This window comes from Aquarana catesbeiana, linkage group LG02 (assembly GCF_042186555.1).
Source record: "Aquarana catesbeiana isolate 2022-GZ linkage group LG02, ASM4218655v1, whole genome shotgun sequence".
In the NCBI taxonomy this organism is placed as follows: domain Eukaryota; kingdom Metazoa; phylum Chordata; class Amphibia; order Anura; family Ranidae; genus Aquarana; species Aquarana catesbeiana.
Window position 1 is genome coordinate 165,297,938 of NC_133325.1, and position 19,820 is coordinate 165,317,757.

General features: G+C 40.6%; 1 protein-coding gene across 3 annotated transcripts in view; it reads left to right on the forward strand.

Moving 5' to 3' along the window:
* Positions 1-19,820, forward strand: part of AGAP2 (ArfGAP with GTPase domain, ankyrin repeat and PH domain 2) — a 466,034-nt gene that overhangs the window by 400,909 nt on the left and 45,305 nt on the right. For 2 of the 3 annotated variants that reach the window (XM_073613744.1, XM_073613743.1), the window contains exons 11-13: positions 460-643; positions 9,151-9,294; positions 15,343-15,491. In XM_073613744.1, the coding sequence (XP_073469845.1) occupies positions 460-643; positions 9,151-9,294; positions 15,343-15,491 (477 nt within the window). Of the gene's footprint in view, positions 1-459; positions 644-9,150; positions 9,295-11,939; positions 12,000-15,342; positions 15,492-19,820 lie in introns of all 3 variants that reach the window. The other variant, XM_073613742.1, reaches the window with a different exon arrangement.

Below are 19,820 nucleotides of genomic sequence, written 5' to 3' on the forward strand. Positions count from 1 at the left end.
ATTATTTACACTACATTTATACTGTATGGTTAAAGTTATGATCAGAGTAGTAGCAACTGTTCTTAGTGGCTGTGGCATTGAAAAAAAATTGTGGTGCTGTTTTAATGTTTCACTTTTAATGTCAGATTATATTTGCAGAAATCAATTTTTTTTAATTCTCATTGGCCCTATTCATTATTTTGCTGTTTCGCATGGACCACTGGAGACCATAGCTACAGCAGGATGCTATAAAATGCTTTTACTAGCATGGTAACAATAAGGAGGGTGATAATTACAGCCAACGTTATCAGTAGAGGCATAAGCTAAATAGACAGAGAAGCCTTCCTTTGATTAGATAGGATAAATAAATGGAAAAAAACAGATATCTGATGTACTGCATGTGCTTTTCCCTCCCTATGCTTTTATTCAGTATTGAATAACTAAATTGTTAATCACATTTGTATTTCACCTGTCTTATAGGACTACTTGCACAACACACATGGGAAGGAGATGGACCTTTTGAGAACAACAGTGAAAGTACCTGGAAAGAGACCTCCTAGAGCTATTTCTTCTTGCGGCCCATCAGCCAGTATAAATGGCTTGTTAAAAGATGTTAGCAGTCCCACAGTGACTGATACACCAACTAACAGGCCACCAACAACAAGTAAGCATTGCTAAAAATGATATGTCTTGTGAAGGGAATTCCATTACAAATGTTGATACTTGTCCAAAGTTATTGGTCAAACAATGATGAAAGTTAGAAGCTTGTATACCTGGAGAAAATAACTTTTTTAGCAGGCAATTGGTCATCATCTTATCATCAGCTTAATGCGCAAGTCTTGAGGCCATTAAACCTTTAAATCTTTACTATTAGCTAGCTTGTGTAAAAGAGGTTTGAATACCATTAAACTACTTGCCGACCAGCATTATATGGTGGCAGGTTGGCTCCCCTGCGCGAATCGCCGTAGCTGTACAGGGGTCGCTTTAAAGGGTATAGGGGGCGCGCACACCAGCAGCTCGACTGCAGCGCAACTCCGGAGCCAACCCGCAATCGCTCCTCAGAGAGCCAGAACGGGGATCTGTGTATGTAAACAGACAGTAATCAGAGGCTTTTTTTTTAGCTCTACTCTGATCGCTGTACAAATGTCACTGGTCCCAAAAAAGGTGTCAAAAGTGTCTGACCTGTCCGCCGCAATGTCACAGTCCTGCTAAAAATCACAGATCGCCGCCATTACTAGTAAAAAGTAAATAAATAATAAAAATGCCATAAATCTATCCCCTATTTTGTAGATGCTATAACTTTTGCGCAAACCAATCAATATACCCTTATTGCGATTTAAAAAAAAAAAAAAAAAAATATGTAGAAGAATACATATTGGCCTAAACTGATGAAGAAATTTTTTTTTTTTACATTTTTTTTTTTTGGATATTTATTATAGCAAAATGTAAAAATATTTAGTTGTTTTTTTCAAAATTGTCGCTCTTTTTTTGTTTATAGCGCAAAAAATAAAAACCGCAGAGGTGATCAAATACCACCAAAAGAAGGCTCTATTTGTGGAAAAAAAGGACATCAATTTTGTTTGTGTACAACATCACACGACGGCGCAATTGTTAGTTAAAGCGGCACAGCGCCGTATCACAAGAAATGGCCTGGTCATTAAGAGGGCAAATCCTTCCGGTCCTTAAGTATATTTTAAAGTTATTGTAAAGCTTTGTTTTTTTTTAATAACAAACATGTTATACTGACCTCCTATGTGCAAGGGTTTTGCACAGAGTGGCCCCAATCCTCCTTTTCTGGGGTTCCCCCGCGGTGCTCCTGGCTCCTCCTTTTTCTTGAGTGCCCCCACAGAGAGCCACATTCCATGGGGGCACTCCCTAGTCCTGCTGCATCCATTGACGCAGACAGCAGGACTCAGCCCCGCCCCCGACTCCCATGTCACTGAGGACCCAAGACAGCGGCTGGAGCTGCTGTGCTCATCCCCGTCGCTGGAACGATCGGGTTCAGGTAAGAAAAAGGGGGGAAGGGGGGTCTGGGGGGAGTACTGCAGTACAAAAGGTTTTTCAACTTAATGCAGTGGTCATCAACCCTGTCCTCAGGGCCCACTAACAGGCCAGGTTTGCAAGATAACTGAAATACATCACAGGTGATATCATTTGCTGCTCAGTGATTGCAGTATTCTAGTCTACATCTCCCCAAGGTAATACATAAAACCTGTCCTGTTAGTGGGCCCTGGGGACAGGGTTGATGACCACTGCCTTAATGCATAGAACGCATTAAAGTGAAAAACCGTGAGGGTTTACTACAAGATAGTATGTGCAGTGTGGACATCTATGGAGGCCCGATTATGCAACTTTGGTAGTAGTTGTGTTTTCCATGCTAGTTTCTAGCCCCTACATTCGCAACAGTATAGGGACCCTGATATTCCCACTGCATTGCTGGTGCCATGATGAAGACCAAATGCTACAATAGTCGATTGTACCTAGTTCATTCATGTCATTGGCCAGAATAATAATGTATTCTAGTCATTGAAATGAATGAACTTTCCAGTGCTAAGTGCACCTAGCGCTTAGCCATGTTTAGACACGTTTACACACGTTCAGCTTTTTTTTTCTACTGGAACGCTCCTCTCACGAACATGCAAGTGGTGGGTTTTTTTTCTTTCTCTAAATGCCTGTAAGCACCTATGTGTGCAAAGACACATAAGTTAACATTGAGGGTAAAAAAAAAAGCCAAATGCTCTTACGAGTAGTGTTTTTGACACCCCGTGTACATGAGGCCAAATCATTGCAGAAAGATCTTAAAAAACAGGTAAAGAAAACAAATTTTTTACGTCCTTGATGTTCCAAAGGATAGGAATATGATTCACCAACGTCATCACAGCTATCTTTCCCAACATCGATATGGCCGTGTGGCAGAAGGACAAAGCCTTAGGTCTGAGGCCTCAAAAGCCCAAATACATGATTATCCATCTACTATTTCATATTTTCATATTAGATCTTACATAAGAAAAATCACTGTTTTTTATGGGCAATAGAGATCCTTCTCTTTAAGTTTACATACCTAAGTACCAGTTTTGTTTACAAAGATGTGTTCTTTATACATGCAAAGAATAATATTTATCGCTGATTAAGGTAAAGGTTTGATTGCCTTTGAATTGATGGACTAGTCATACTGGAAGTTTTAGAATCTTGTTTCCAACCATTCTCATTCTCTAGCCTATAATATGAGTTTACTGCCATCTAGTGAACAAAGAGGTTATTCATGGATATGCCAAGTCTGACTTCTATGCTGCAAAAGTGACTTGGTCTGTACTCTTGGAGTCTGCAGCATGGACACGTAGGGAGGCTTGATTATGAAGATCTGGATGTAGTTTTCCACTTTGGTTTCAAGCCCACATTGTTTACAGGGGATGCATTTTTGCTATAAAGCGCCCAAACAGTTTATCATGGAAACCCTACTGGAGCAATGTGCAAATTCTTTCTTATTTTCATAGCCAACAATATAAATTCTTGGTGGCAAACCTGTAGCCCTTGGGTACTTGTGTTACTTTCAGACATCATTATTCAATAGTCAGCATTTTTTCACCAACTAGTTGCTTACTCAGAAGTGATCAGAGCATGACCTTAAATAGTATGATGATCAGCATTCCTGGACTGTGGCTCTGCATCATATCCCTGTGTGAAATATCCTATGGTATGACAGTACCTGCACTGTCAGAACTGCAACACTGTGTCATGGTGTCTGTACTGCCAGAACAAGCTCTCAGACCATGGAAAGAAATCAATTTGCTACACTTACCTTTGATCCAGGCCTTCCACCTTTGTAAAAACCACTGGCTTATACATACCTCCCAACTTTTTGAGAGGGGAATGAGGGACACATACTAGCAAAAGTATGTAGGCATAGGACACGCCCCTTTCCACACCCCCTTAAAGGAGAATTAACCCCAAAAATAGTTTAGTTAAACCCACAAGGGCTTTTTTAACCACTGCTATTCCTTTATGTTGGCTTTTGACATTTACACATGCTGCAGTTTAGAAATTGGATAAAAGGTTTAGCACTGGGAAACATTTTTTGAAAGATAAAAAGTGCATTTTATATACTCTATAGATCAGACCAAATTGAGGGACAAGTGAAGCGTAAAGAGGGACAGAGGGGCATTGCTCAAAATTAGGCACAGTCCCTCGAAATCAGGGACAGTTGGGAGCTTTGACTTATATCATTGCAAAAATGTACCTGTAGGCAAGGGTAACATCCTTCCAGGTAGAGCCAGAGTAGATGCCCTTGCACTGGAGTGTCTTCAAAATTTTGAGGCACTTATCATTCCCCAGGGATCTCCTGAGAAGAATAGTGATGTCATGTGATGCCTAGTGATGTGGAAGACAGGGATTAGGTACGTTTTTTATTTACAGGTACAGTTTTGAAACACTATGAGGCAATGATTTTTACAGGGGTTGGGGGACCAGATCTTATAAGTAGACCGTGTATTGTACTGCAAGGTCTGCGTTAAATACTTTTGCCTTTATTTTTCTGTGCTGTCTATTCCCTTTCCTCTTTCAATTTTTTTCTCTGATCTTTTCAGATATGGTAGGAGACAGTAGATTTTAATTGTACTGTAAAGAGCAAAAGTGCAGGAGCAATGGTTTGTAAAGGCCATGTAATTGCAGGGATATCTAGTAGTCTCTTGTAATGTGCACTGTCTCAGTCTTCTGCTGCACGTCCCCAGTCTCCAACCACACCTGTACCATGCTGCCAGTCTCTAACCATTTTCTGCGGCCTATCTTGCAGCTTTTGACAATTACTGGTACAACGTCTGCAGCCTAACTGTCTTCTGTATTATTGCATATACTTAATACTATATGTAGCCCCCTTGTTGCATGACCAACACTAATATAGGTGCAAAAATCTTTGCAAAGTGCGGAGTTGACTGTAGTCATTAGAAATCAGTTATAAAGCACAATACAGCTGACAGGTGAACTTCTAACACGTTATTGATGTATTTCCAAAAGCGTTTTGTTGCACAAATGCAGCTGAACATTTACAGTGATTTACATGACTGACTTGCTTCTTAGACGTCTTCTTTTTTTAATTTTGTTTTTTCAGCACGATTACCCCATCTGGGTTCTAAGCATATGAAAGGTTATCATCTCTGTTGGAATGCATGTTTTAATTATCTCTTTTCAAACAGCCACACTAATTGTTTTGTCTGCTTATCTTTAATTGTAATGAACTGTCTCACAGCTGAATATTTTTTGTTCTCTTTTCCTCTGAAAATCAACTTGTCACCTCATTTGTTTATTTGGTTTGCATAAAATCTTTAATATAAAAAACAAACAATACAAACAGATGGCAGATACAATCAAGACACATTACCAAGGCCTGGCCTTGAAAACTAGAGGAAAGTCAAAACACTGGTATTGCCTATAGCAACCAAACTTTTCCATTAGTCTTCCTTATGCCGCGTACACACGAGTGGAATGTCCAACAGAAAGAGTCAGACGGGAGCTTTTCATTGTATATTCCGATCCTGTGTATACCTCATCGGACTTTTTTTTTTAGAAAATTCTGACGGACCTAGAAATAGAACATGTTCTAAATATTTCCGACGGAACCAATTCCTATCGGGAAAAAACGCTCGTCTGTATGCTGTTCCGACTTAAAAAAAAACAACGACGCATGCTCTGAAGCAAGTACGAGACAGAAGCTATTGGCTATTGGCTATTGAACTTCCTTTTTCTAGTCCCATCGTACGTGTTGTACGTCACCGCGTTCTTGACGGTCGGACTTTGGTCGGGCTTTGGTTTGACCGTGTGTAGGCAAGACCGCTTGAATGGATTCCGTCGGAGTTCCGTCGGAGAAACCATCAGAGTTTATTCCGAAGGCAAAACCAGTCGTGTGTACAGGGCATTATAGTGTTTAAATCCAAATGTGCCACTAAACTATTGGTACTGCCCAAAAACAATCCTTTTGTGAACAATATTTTTTTCAGTATTGGGTTACAGCCCAGCTCCAGCTTCATGAAAAAAATCCTTAATACTAATTTTCCTGCACATGGTAATATAACCGCTTTGTGGTCTGGCTCCATGTCACGTACCTGGTTCGTTAGCCTGACATGTAGAGGAGGGCCTCTCGTACCACACCAGCTTGTGGGTCACTGAAGTTGAGTTAGCAGCCACAGAAGCTTGGCTTAGGAGGGCCTGAGATCAGTCCTGTAGTCTGTATGGCTGGTTGTCCGTTGACGGATGTGGAGCAGGCAGGCTGGTTGTCCATGGATGGATGTGCAGCAGGCAGGCTGGTGGTGGTTAGGCAGACCAGGGCCGTGGCAGGCTGGGATCGCAGCTGGAACAGGAACCAGATGCAAATTGCAGAGCAGAGCCATGACAGGCTGCATGAGCAGGTGCAGGGTCAGGCAGGCCGGGTTGGTAATGTTCAGGCAGATAAACAGAGCAGCAGGCAGAAGAGGAGTCAGCACAGGTAACAGGTCAGAACACACAGAAGCTGCAGACCAAACAGCAATGAGTCTATGCAGAAGCTCAGTTTAAATAGCTCGCCTGGCGTATGCCAATGTGCCGATGCGCGAGTGCGCATGTGCGTACTTTGATGTGATAGTGCGCATGCCCACGATGTAGAGGAAAAGGATGTAAAAGCTTGTGAAATTTGTGCCCAAACCAAGTCTCCCAGCTATGCACCTACAGGCACTCTTCTTCTGCTACCCATTCTCACAGAACTTTGGTGCCACCTCTACGACAAAAGAAAATGATGGGAGCGCAAAGGGAGTCTACCACCAAAAGGGGTTCCATAAAGAACAACTGCGGTATATGTATAAAAATAGTTTACTTTTTTAATTACCAATGATACAAAATCTGTTTAAATCTAAGCAAAAATGAACTTCCACCATACACCAATTAAAACACACCACCTCTACAAACCTTGCTTCTTCCGGTGGCTGTATGGTTATTTAGGTAGTGGTGGACCACTTTTCTAAGATGGCACATTATATTTAACCTTATGTAATCACTGCAAAGATAGATCCAGTCTTCTCCAAACTTTGTCTACCTCTGCATCTCAAGTTATGGAATACTTTCCATGTTTAACTGCTCACAGATCTGGTTTTGAATTCTTTTGTCCTTCAGCTTTAGCTACTCCTTCAGCTGATCCATCTAAAAAATACTAAGTTCACCAAATCCCGGACTCCAAGATTTCTTATGGAATAATTCAGTAACTAATTGACTGGAAGGGTCTCTGCTCTGAATAAAGAAATTCCCTGCATCTGATGTGTTGGCTCTATTGTAGCTTTCCAATTGAAACAAGGATCTTGAGGGGTGAGGAGGCCCCATAAAAGACAGTGAGGTGGGGTAATGTCACACAAACCTCTCCTGTGATCCAGCACTGAGTTTCGTCTGTGGCACACCCAGAGCTGCAGTGCTGCCACCAATCAGGAGACAGCGCTCCTGATCAGCTCCACGGCCAGTTGGCAGCACTCCTGACTAGTGCAGCCTTAAGTTGTGAAACAATGAATGGTTCTGCATTTAAGCAACTTCCCATTATGCTTCTTCTAACCCCCTCCTACTACAGTACCTACCTGTATCCCCATAACTCCTGTAACATTTGTGCCTGCCTCCACCCTCTGGGTATTGGTGACTCCAAGTGTGCTCTCAGTCTCTGCATCATTTATTGACTCCAGTGTGCCCAGTGACTCCAAGTGCCTTCCCAGTCCATGTGTCATCTATTGACTCCAGTGGCTCTAAGTGCGCTCGCAATCAACATGTCATCTAGTGACTTCAGTGTGCTCAGTGAATCCAGGTACATCCCCTGTCCACGTATGATTTTGTGGTCTCAAGGTCACACCTCTGTGCCCCTGTGTCTCCAAGTATTCCCCCTTGCTCCTCCATGACACTTGTGTCTCCATGTAGCCTCCAATACACTCCTGCATAATCTGGATGTTCCTACAGACCTCTGTCCAGGATAAGACAGCTCCCTTGCTACCTCCTCTCATGCTCATCTTCAGGACTTCTCCAGAGCCTCTCCCATCCTCTGGAATTCCCTGCCGCAGTATATCCAATCAGCCCCTAACATGTCCACCTTTAGGAAATCCCTGAAAACTCACTTATTCAGGGAAGCCACACTCACTTAACAACCCCATTAAATAATTACCCCCATCTATTACCTTTTGTACCACCACCCTCTGCCTTTAGAATGTAAGCTCTACAAGCAGGGCCCTCCTGTCCCTTCTGCATTGTACTGTAATTGTGCTGTCCCCTCTCTACATTGCAAAGCGCTGCGTAAACTGTTGGCGCTATTTAAATCGTGAATAATAATAATAATAATGGTTGTAGAGAACAAAAATAATTACATACTAATTTTTGCATTTAACTACAACTTTTTATGTGGGTTTAAAGAAGATCACTGTAAAAAGCCTAGTTTGAGGCAGTATTTTATAGATCATAGTTTACTTCTGTCAGGCAATATGGATACATGAATTTCCTGAAAAGCTAAATCATTTTAGTAGTGTACAAAAGCAGTTTTACACAGTAGATCCTGAACCATGGCAAATGTTTTTAACATGTTCTGCAAGTTAGTATGGTCGTGGATAAATAAAGTTTTATTGCAAAATTACTACCTGGTTATTACTGAACTCACAAAACACTTAAGGTTGATGCTCTAGTCTTATGATCTATATGAAAAATTAAGATGTTTAAAAAAAAAAAAAATGAAGCTTTCATGCAAACATATTTAGGCCAGGTTCACACTGAGGCGGATTATAAATCATTCAATTTCAAACTGGCAATGCAGTCTGACTTCAGGGGCAATTTGACAGACACCTGACAGACATGCACATATGTCTATTCAAATCACCCACGAAAGTCGCCAAAAGTAATACAGGAACTACTTTTGGGAATTGGTGCGGCGCTGCAAACACGGCGTCGCACAAATTCAGAGGGTGCCATTGCTGGCAATAGCCAAATCGCATACCAAATTGACCGAATGTGAATGTGGCCTAAGTTATGTCTTGTACCTACAACCCATCAGAAGTTCAATATTCCTTCATCCGATTATACATTGATAACATTGGTTATAAGATAGTGACTTATGTCCTTGTTTTGTATGATGACACATTACTTTTTCATAGCTAGTACTATTCAGTAAGTATCTTTTATCTCTTTTAATAGAGAGCAGCTCCACTGGGGATGTGATTTCCAGCCCATCCAGCAACAAGGAGCCTCCACCATCACCACTAAGTGACAAAAAGAAAAAGGGGAGGAAGAAAAACATGACTCCCTCAAAAACAGAGGGCTCGGCAGGACAGGCAGATGGTATGGTATTCATATTTGTGTTTTCTATATACAGGTAAAGGTGCAAGGAACTAGAGCAAAGATATCCCACAGTATTAAATGGATAATAAATAAGCATGGAAATCTTATAAAAGAGGGGTAAAATGACAAAAGTCCATGATCTTTAAATAGGGTAAAAATCCAGGGACCATAACGATGAAGATGGAGAATCCAGCACTCAGGGCTGCCGTCATAAGGGAACTTTAGAAACCATGTTCCTCTGGGCGCCTCTCTCTTTGTATATTTGTGTTTTCTGGCTCTTCATGCAGTCATGAATGCTCATTTACCTGCTGCAAAGATTACAATAGAAGATTATGGAATGGGGAAAACTGCGCTAGAAATAAAGTCCATGACAGTTGACATCAAGGTAAACAAAATGTCCATTAAAAACATAAACGATTGTAGTGACACCACAATGTGCATGAACAAACAAAGTGCCCAACCACCGTAGCTGTAGATTGAGCTTACCGGACGGCAAGCTTAAAAAGGTGAGTGGCTATAGCCCAGCCAAGACCTCTAAGCTTGCTGATGACCACAGTATTCAGATGGCAGAGATCGCTCCCTAGGATTCACGTCCGGTATCCACACACTCATTAGATTGCCCAGAAGAAAAAAGAACTGGCCATAGTGTAATAAATTCCAAACGGTTTTAATAAAAACAAGGGGCTCTGTTTTTATATATGCCGGCCTGATCTTTTATATGCGATGTTATTGCCTTCTAATTGTAAGTGTACTACTTGTTTTTATTAAAACCGTTTGGAATTTATTACACTATGGCCAGTTCTTTTTTCTAGAAGAAAAAGCTCACTGGATATCTGTCAGGATCACCAGGTATTTTTTCAATACAGTACATACAATACAGTGATTGTAAGGAGACAACACATGGGGAAATGGGCATGTATTGCAGAGATATACTGGATATCTTTTTATTTTGCTCACATATACTTATATATATAATACAACTACACTAAAAAAGATGATTCTGTCTTTGTATGGAGGTGTTTGCATTATCTGATTAAGTTCAGAAAGACAAACAATCTTCTATTGTACAGAAATGTAAAAATACCGCGCTGACAAATAGCAAAAAGCAGCAGCATACAGTGCGATAACACAAGAAAGTCTATGGAATGGGGAAAGCTGCGCTAGAAATAAAGTCCATGACAGCTGACATCAAGGTAAACAAAATGTCCATTAAAAACATAAACAATCTTTTATGTTTTTAATGGACATTTTGTTTACCTTGATGTCAGCTGTCATGGACTTTATTTCTAGCGCAGCTTTCCCCATTCCATAGACTTTCTTGTGTTATCGCACTGTATGCTGCTGCTTTTTGCTATTTGTCAGCGCGGTATTTTTACATTTCTATACAATAGAAGATTGTTTGTCTTTCTGAACTTAATCAGATAATGCAAACACCTCCATACAAAGACAGAATCATCTTTTTTAGTGTAGTTGTATTATATATATAAGTATATGTGAGCAAAATAAAAAGATATCCAGTATATCTCTGCAATACATGCCCATTTCCCCATGTGTTGTCTCCTTACAATCACTGTATTGTATGTACTGTATTGAAAAAATACCTGGTGATCCTGACAGATATCCAGTGAGCTTCTCATAAGTTGACAAAATTGCCTCTTCTGCAGTGAAATCCCAAACAAAAATGTCAGCCCTGTTCAGTTCTCCTAGACTAAGCCTCCCCTCACATGTTATTGGGATGACAAGAGGCAAAGATGTTTTAAAGGCCAGCAGGGTTAACAACACTGCTTGGGGTTTTAATGCGGCAGAGACAATGCTGCCAGCTTACCAAAGGAATCTAGGAGCTCTTTGGATTCCGGGCAGATCATTATATATATTTAAAGCATTTTTAAAGGAAATACTTAAAAGATGCACTGCATTTTTTTTAACTACACATGCACTTTACTTCTAAACTATTTTCTGTCTAGAATTATCTGTGCATTAAATACATTGTGAGGGTGTAATGTTTTTACATCCTTAAATAATGCAGACATTCTTACTTATAATGAATTGCACTAGTGTGATTGGTCTGATTGTATATGAAAATCCATAATATGTGTGGAGACACAACGGGGTGCAGTCTAATTGTAAGTAGAATTATTATATATATAAAAAAAGTTCTTGTTGGAAGAAGATTGTAGCATGTTTTAACCATTTAATTTTACATTAGATTTCCTGACATGACAGACAAATCTTGGTTGGGAGCAACAGAATTGTATAGGTGACTGGATGCCATTAAGGTTTTCAGCAGACTGTCCAGTATTGGATGACCTGTTTTTTGTTTCTTTAAAAGACACCTCAAGTTTATGTGCTACTTAGACAACTAAAATCTTTGGACCTGCATCATAATTCAATAGTTGTCAGACCCAAAACTAAAATGGGACCTATGTGGTTATCTTTTTGCCTCTCTAGAACTATTGCATAATGCGTGTGCGTTTGTGTGTGTGATAAGCTATTGTGCAGTTGTTTAGATCTTTCTACCCTAGCCTGTAATGCTTACTGTGTGTCTGATGTTGTCCTGATACCTGTCTATCCTTTAATTCTGCCATTTTCTTCTCTTTCTTTCTTTCTTTATTCTTTCTGCTTTGCTCTCTGGGATCGCCTTCCAGCCAAGCGCAAAATGTGGAAATTAAAAACATTTGGTAGTTTAAGAAACATTTATAAAACAGGTAAAGAGCATAAAAAGCTGTATCTTACTGTAATTCTGGGTGGCAGGGACAATGATCTGTTTTTTTTATGTAAAATGGCGGAGCAATGGAATGTGTGCTGAATAGTACCATAGCTGCAAGTTGCCTTCTTGTCTTTCTCGAACTCTTTGTCTTCCTCTGAACACCAATTCTTTCTTAGTAATTTGTAAGAACAGAAGTGTAGGAAAACATGGTACCCACAGCAATTTGCTTGACAGGATGTGACACAGTCTTTGATACTGGTGTTAAACTTAAAGTGTATGTCAAGCCAAAGGCTATTTTATAGTTTTGAAAAAATTGGTAGAACTTTTGAACTCCTGTCAGGTTTTTACTGCTATCTGAGGCTCTGTTAGGCAGATATAACCTTTCAGTCCTGCTGACAATGGTTCTACCAGACAGGAAGTGAGGCAATAGGAACACAATCAGAAATTAAAATCTGACAGCAGTTTTAACCTTTTTCTACTCTGCTAAAGAAAAGCATTTTTATTTTAGACTGTGTTGCTGTTGGTGAGTTCCCCTCACTTCCTGTATTGCAAAACATCAGCAGGACAGGAAGTGAGGGGAAATCTCTCTAACTGAGCCCTGGATAGCAGTTACATGCTCACAGAAGTTCAAACCCTTCCCCACTCTATCTGGAACTGAAAAAAAAAAAGAAAAACGATGGACATAAACTTTAATTTGTTAAAATGAATGCATTATTTTATACATATGTATATATATATATATATATATATATATATATATATATATATATATATACTCATATTCTTTAAATGATCCCATAGTTAATAATCTTCTAAGAATGTTCAGTTCACAAATGGAAATACTGAGAAATGAAATTATTCTTTTTTTTGCATGAAATGAGCACTTAAAGTGTAAGTTCACCTTTAAAAAAAAATCTGTAAGGTGAATTTACACTGGACCCCCTCCCCACCCCCCCCTGGTCCCACTGTACCTGAGTCCCACAATCACCCACTGTGAGACGCCAGGTCGCCGCTTTACCTGTCCAGGAATTTGAAATCTCCATGGCTTTCCCTCCTCTTCTCCATCGCTGACAGGACGGGCTAGGCGGGTCCTGGTTGGTCGGCGGCGACCAATTAGAATGCCTCCTATACGTAACTTTACGAGGTATGTTTAGGAGATTAAGCCACAGGGATTTCAAATCCCCACAACGGTGCAGCAGCGACTGAATGTGTCACAGCAGGTGATCGCGAGACTTCTGTATATCGTGACCAGGGGGAATGAGGAAGAAGGTCCAGTGTAAGTACACCTTACAGATTTTCTGTAAAGGTGAACTTACCCTTTAACTACTGAAAGTCTTTTTTTTCTACATAAATTATTATTTAGATTAAAACCCATTATTTTACCACCACCTCAAACAGCTCCTTCCTTCAATTCATTAAAACTATTACCAAGCTAAGGGTGTTACAAGGAATCATGGTAATCTTTGTGATATGATTTTAATAGTCAGGATATGTAAAAGACCTAAATAATGCGCTAAATGATAAATATAACATGTTTGTGGTCAATTTGACTGCCTAGTAATGCTTTTAATGAATTGAAAAATCCAGTTTCCATTGTAAAGGAAAAAAAGGGCACACTGCACACAGTAATGAATATGCTTTTTGACTGTTACCCCTAGTCTTTTGCTATAGCCCCTAGCTCTGCATGGCCCAATGCTCACTGGAGGGTTGCATGAATTGCTCAACCCTGGTGCATTACCTGCAAGAACCTAGCCATGTCCAGACTTGTAGGTAGGTCACATAAAAAAAGGTCCAGACTTGTAGGTAGGTCACATACAAAAAGGTCCTGCCTCAAAAGGCACGTTACACTGGATTACCAATACAACTGTAAGCTACCTAGTTCCCAAGGACACTAGTGACCCAAAATCTCTTAAGACGTCGTAGTTGAATGACTTGATATTTCACAGTGTCCTGTCTGAATAGGGCAAGTAATAATGGCTTGGCAATTTCAACATGCTAAATCAGCCCCAGCTACTTCTTGCTGTTCTTTCCCGCTTCCAGAGAAAAGGTGTTATTTGCCATTACCATGTTATTTGTGTCACAAAGGGGTATACCACAAGGCAAAACCCCAGGAGCAAATTTATGTTGCCAAAAACAATCCACCACAAAACATCTATTACTGCTTTACGATTGCGCTTAAGTTGAATCCGATAAGTCGCTATGAAATAACACACCTTGCACATCATTATCCTTCTTTACACTAATGGTATAAGCCTAGAAGAACTGATCTGTCGGAGTTAGGACCATACAGCAGACTTAGCAGGGCTCAGCATTACTGAGCACCCCATACTTATTTTAGAGGAGAAAATAATGCTCTTGAGGATTTGCTCAATTCTATAGTCAAAAAGAAAAATATCCATAATGTTGTTTCACAGTGAGAAAAACAAACTGCAGAATTATTTCTGCAATTTATGCACCCAGCAGGATATATAAACCTGATTTATGTTAAACGAAAGTACTGTTTCTCTAAGCTTTTATGTACGTAAATGGGTCCTATACTTTGTGTTGTTAAGATATAGATTTATTTAATGCTGTTCATTGCGTCAAAAACTCACACGGATACCCAATTATTCCTGAACAATTGAAATGCCATATAGTTAAGGATCCTGCTCCCACACTGTTTAAATAAGGGATATAATTATTCTTATGTATGTTCAGTCTTACAGAACTTTTAATATAGAGAGATTTACTAAACTTTTTTTTTGCACATCTTCTGAATAGAGGATTAGTGAATATTTTCCACTAAACACCACTAATCAGAACAAAATAGTTTTATGCCCCGTACACACAGTTGGACTTTGTTTGGACATTCCGACAACAAAATCCATGGATTTTTTCCTACGGATGTTGGCTCAAACTTGTCTTGCATACACACGGTCACACAAAGTTGTCGGAAAATCCGATCGTTCTAAATGCGGTGATGTAAAACACGTACGTCGGGACTATAAACGGGGCAGTGGCCAATAGCTTTCATCTCTTTATTTATTCTGAGCATGCGTGGAACTTTGTGCATCGGATTTGTGTACACACAATCGGAATTTCCGACAACGGATTTTGTTGTCGGAAAATTTTATATCCTGCTCTCAAACTTTGTGTGTCGGAAAATCCGATGGAAAATGTGTGATGGAGCCTACACACAGTCGGAATTTCCGACAACAAGGTCCTATCACACATTTTTCGTCGGAAAATCCAACCGTGTGTATGGGGCATTACTGTATATACAGACTACAGATTGTAGTATGAATGTGGTTTTATATATATCACACTGACTAGTGCCTAATCATTCCCTTTTCATTCTAAAGAAGAGAACTTTGAATTCATCATTGTATCCAGTACTGGGCAAACATGGCATTTTGAGACCGGCAGTTTTGAAGAAAGAGATTCCTGGGTACATGCTATTGAAAGTCAGATCCTTGCAAGTCTACAGTGCTGTGAAAGTAGCAAAAACAAGGTAGGATTCACCCACCGGAAAAAAAAAAAAGTGGTACATCATTTATGTAATGACAGCTTAAAAGGTCGGTCTATCCAAAAGTGTTATTTTAGTTGTAGACAGAGCCTGGTTGGTTAAGTCAGCCTAGGATATCATGGAAGCCATAGATACTAAAACAGTCAAATCACTCTGCTATATTTTCATATGTTGTTCTTGTTCTTGTCCACCTGGCTGTTTGGATGGTTCTGCCCATCTTTGCATGTTCTACTGTTGCATTGTCTATAATATAAAATAAATAAATACATAAAAACAGGGAGTGTGGTAAACCTCAACAAATGTAAAGACCTCCAGTGTATTTAATTTCTCAGCACCTACCATAAACTGAACTATTGTTTTGGTATAATGACCCTTTAAAAATTAAAGCGACAGATTAATGAAACGCCACAGAGAATAATTTCAAGCCACAAAACTGAAGGACCCCACTTCTTTAGGATTTCATGAAATTTAGGCTTCAGCTTACTTATCCATCTTTATGACCTATAGTTTGGTGAGCTAGTCCTTCAAGCACGTATATACATTTTTATCCCCAACTTATGCAAAAAAGAGATTTATTGTTATGAAGCATCTTTGTTCAACGTGGCTTCCACCACATGTGTAAGTTGCAAGTACATATTATAGCTGGTAACTGTAAACACAATAGGAGATTCACTTATAATATCTTTTTAAAAACAATTGCAGAATATGGCAATAATAAATCTTAGTGAAGTTTTCTGCAACTGGATGTACTGTACATGAGGGGTTTCACAGTTCACCAGTGCTCAATGTAGTTCCCTCAAACAAAAACAGCAGAAAGAGGGCGCCTGGGTCAGTATGATAGTAAAAGCAAGTAACACTTTATTCAGATACACTTACATAAAAGTATCTTGCAAGCCGCACACAGGGTGGATGTGGATCACCAATCAAGCAATCAGCCATCACAAGGGATGAGAAGACCACTGTGGGGATAATCTCAGACCTGCCATATCGAGGTGTATAACCAGCAACATCTCCAGCTCTCACAGAGCTAGCAAGAGACCAAATCAGAAGAAGGAGGCGGCGCATCCCGCCCCAGTCCTGATTTGGTCTCTTGCTAGCTCTGTGAGAGCTGGAGATGCTGCTGGTTATACACCTCGATATGGCAGGTCTGAGATTATCCCCACAGTGGTCTTCTCGTCCCTTGTGACGGCTGACTGCTTGATTGGTGATCCACATCCTCCCTGTGTGCAGCTTGCAAGGTACTTTTATGTAAGTGTATCTGAATAAAGTGTTTCCGTATATACTTTTGTATAAGCCGAGTTTTTCGGCACATTTTTTATGCTGAAAAAGCCCCACTCGGCTTATACTCGAGTGAGGCAGAAGTGCCCAGCTGTCTGGCGGGGATGGGAGAAGGCAGGGGCGGGTGCAGGAGAGCTCAGTGGCTGCGTTGGCTTTTGGAATGTGTGTGTTTTTATTGAGCTGACATCGGGCTCTTTGCTGCCCCCTCTGGTAAATTCCTGCATGTGCACCCCCTCGTGTGTCCTGCACAAGAGCTGGGAGTGGGACAAGGAACACCACCTAACAAGTAAGGGGGGGGGGGGTTGTGTGTGTGTCTGTATACATGTGTGTGTCTATGTACATGTCTGTGTGTGTCTGTGTACATGTCTGTGTGTGTGTGTGTGCGTGTGTGTGTGTGTGTGTGTGTGTGTGTACATGTGTGTGTATGTGTCTGTGTACATGTGTGTGCCTGTATACATGTGTGTGTATGTGTCTGTGTACATGTGTGTGTCTGTGTACATGTGTGTGTATGTGTCTGTGTACATGTGTGTGTCTATGTACATGTCTGTGTGTGTCTGTGTACATGTCTGTGTGTGTGTGTCTGTGTACATGTGTGTGTATGTGTATGTGTCTGTGTACATGTGTGTGCCTGTGTACATGTGTGTGTATGTGTCTGTGTACATGTGTGTGTCTGTGTACATGTGTGTGTATGTGTCTGTGTACATGTGTGTGCCTGTGTACATGTGTGTGTGTGTCTGGGTACATGTGTGTGCCTGTGTAATTTACCAGTAGCTGCTGTATTTCCCACCCTAGGCTTATATTCGAGTCAATACGTTTTCCCAGTTTTTTATTGTAAAATTAGGTGCCTCGACTTATATTCGGATCGGCTTATACTCAAGTATATACGGTACTTGCTTTTACTATCACACTGACCCAGGCGCCCTCTTTCTGCTGTTTTTGTTTATCTGAGGGAACTCCCATTTCCTGCTGTGGAGCTGCCGGTGACTGTGTGTGCAATCCCCATGCACCTGTGGATCCATCCATCCTGTGGACTTCCGCTTAATATCCCTTACTACTATGGACTGTATGGACTAACTCTTATTAATTCATTTTGGGTATATCTTGCTGTCGTCCCCCCCTTCCCCTCTCTGTTATCGATCCCTTATGATCCACCCTATAGCTGCCAGTGAGAGCTGACTCATACACTATCTGACAGTTCTGTGTGATATGTTGCTGGTGCTTAATGTAGTGGCTATATAGGATAAAGGCTATATACAGTTAGGTCCATATATATTTGGACACAAGAACAATTTTAGCTTTTTTTCAGGTATTTACCAAAACATATTCAAGCTATAGTTATATAAAGAATATGGGCTGAAAGTGCACACTTGTGGTGTTTCCTGTTCCTGCTGGGTCTTATTCAGTGAACATGGCTTCTGTTCAGTAATGGCTTGTGCTGTCTCTTTACTTACATCACATCGAACATGGTGTCAGAAGGTTTCTTGATCCATGCTCTTTCTACACATTTGAGGCTGAGAGCCTTGATGTGAGAGTTCTTAGAACTGATTGTGCCTCCTAGCAATTGCAGTCCTGACCTGGAAGCTGAGCATTTGCAGCAAGGAAAATGGCATCATGGCAGCTAACAGCATTCCACTGCCTGAGGCAATGAGGGTGAGTGGAGATGTCAGCAGTAACTGGGACAATTTCAGGGCTGAGTTTGAGGACTATTCCCTAGCCACAGGGTTAAATGAGAAGCCTGCAGCAGTGCAAGCAGCCACACTATTTACCACAAAAAGAAACCATGATGTCACATGTGATGTCCGTGGCAGATTATCAGTATGAACTTATTAAACTACGCAGGCAAGGAATACCTGCTATTAGTCGATCATTATTCAGACTTCTGGGAAATAGACCTTCTTCCTGACTTATCCACTGAAGCTACAATTAAGAGGTACAAGATTCAGTTTGCACATAATGGCCAACCAGATGCAGTGATCTCTGACAATGGCCCTCAGTTTGCAAACTTACATTTCAGAAAATTTTCCACTGAATGGGAGTTTAAACATGTTACTTCCTCACCACGTCATCCACAGGCTAATGGCAAAACTGAATCGGTTGTAAAGATTGTTAAAAATGTATGCAAGAAAGCACAAAGTGATGGTAAAGACCCACGGAAGCCCATTTTACATTGGAGAAACACTCCGACCAAAGGCATGGATAGTAGTCCAGCACAAAGACTGATGTCAAGGAGATTAAAGACCTCCTTACCAGTAGCAAATAGGCTGCTTGAACCCTCTGTCATACAAGGTGGTAAAGAAAAGTTAAAGATTAAGAGACGTGTCAAAGGCACGATATGACACGTCGGCCAGAGATTTGCCAGAACTGATTATTGGGGAACGAATCCATATGAAACCATTACCTGGGGATCGAACAGACCGTTGGAGAATGGGTACTTGTCTGCAAAAGGTTGCACCATGCTCCTATCTTGTGGACATTGAAGGAACTCTCTATCGCCGCAATCAAGTGGATTTGAGAGTGGCAGAGCAGCCTGAATCTCAGTATCCCATTGATAGATCAGACTCACCTAGTATCACAAGGACATATTCACCCATTGACAGTAAGGCATGTACAGAGGCGATGCCTCATACTAATGGCAATGACAGTTCTGAGCAAACAAGTATACCAACAGCTGTCAAGCGCAGAGCATGCCAGTACGTAATAAGAGGATCCCAGTAACTTCAGAGAGGGCTAAAGGAATCCTTGCACAAGGGCCAGTCTTCACCCGTAGTGGTAGATTTTCAAAACCACCTATGAGACTTAAACTATAGAATGTTTTATTGCTGTGTCTCTTTTGAATTTCACAATGTTCATTTATTAACACTAAAATGCAATTCTATGGTGCATCTCTTTAGTACTTCTTCCTGTGTGGTGTTTCCTCTTCCTGCTGGGTCTTATTCAGTGAAGATGGCTTTTTTTCAGTAATGGCTTGTGCTGTCTCTTTACTTACATCACATCAAACAATATTTCCAGTGCATGCAGCCAGTGACATAACTAGCG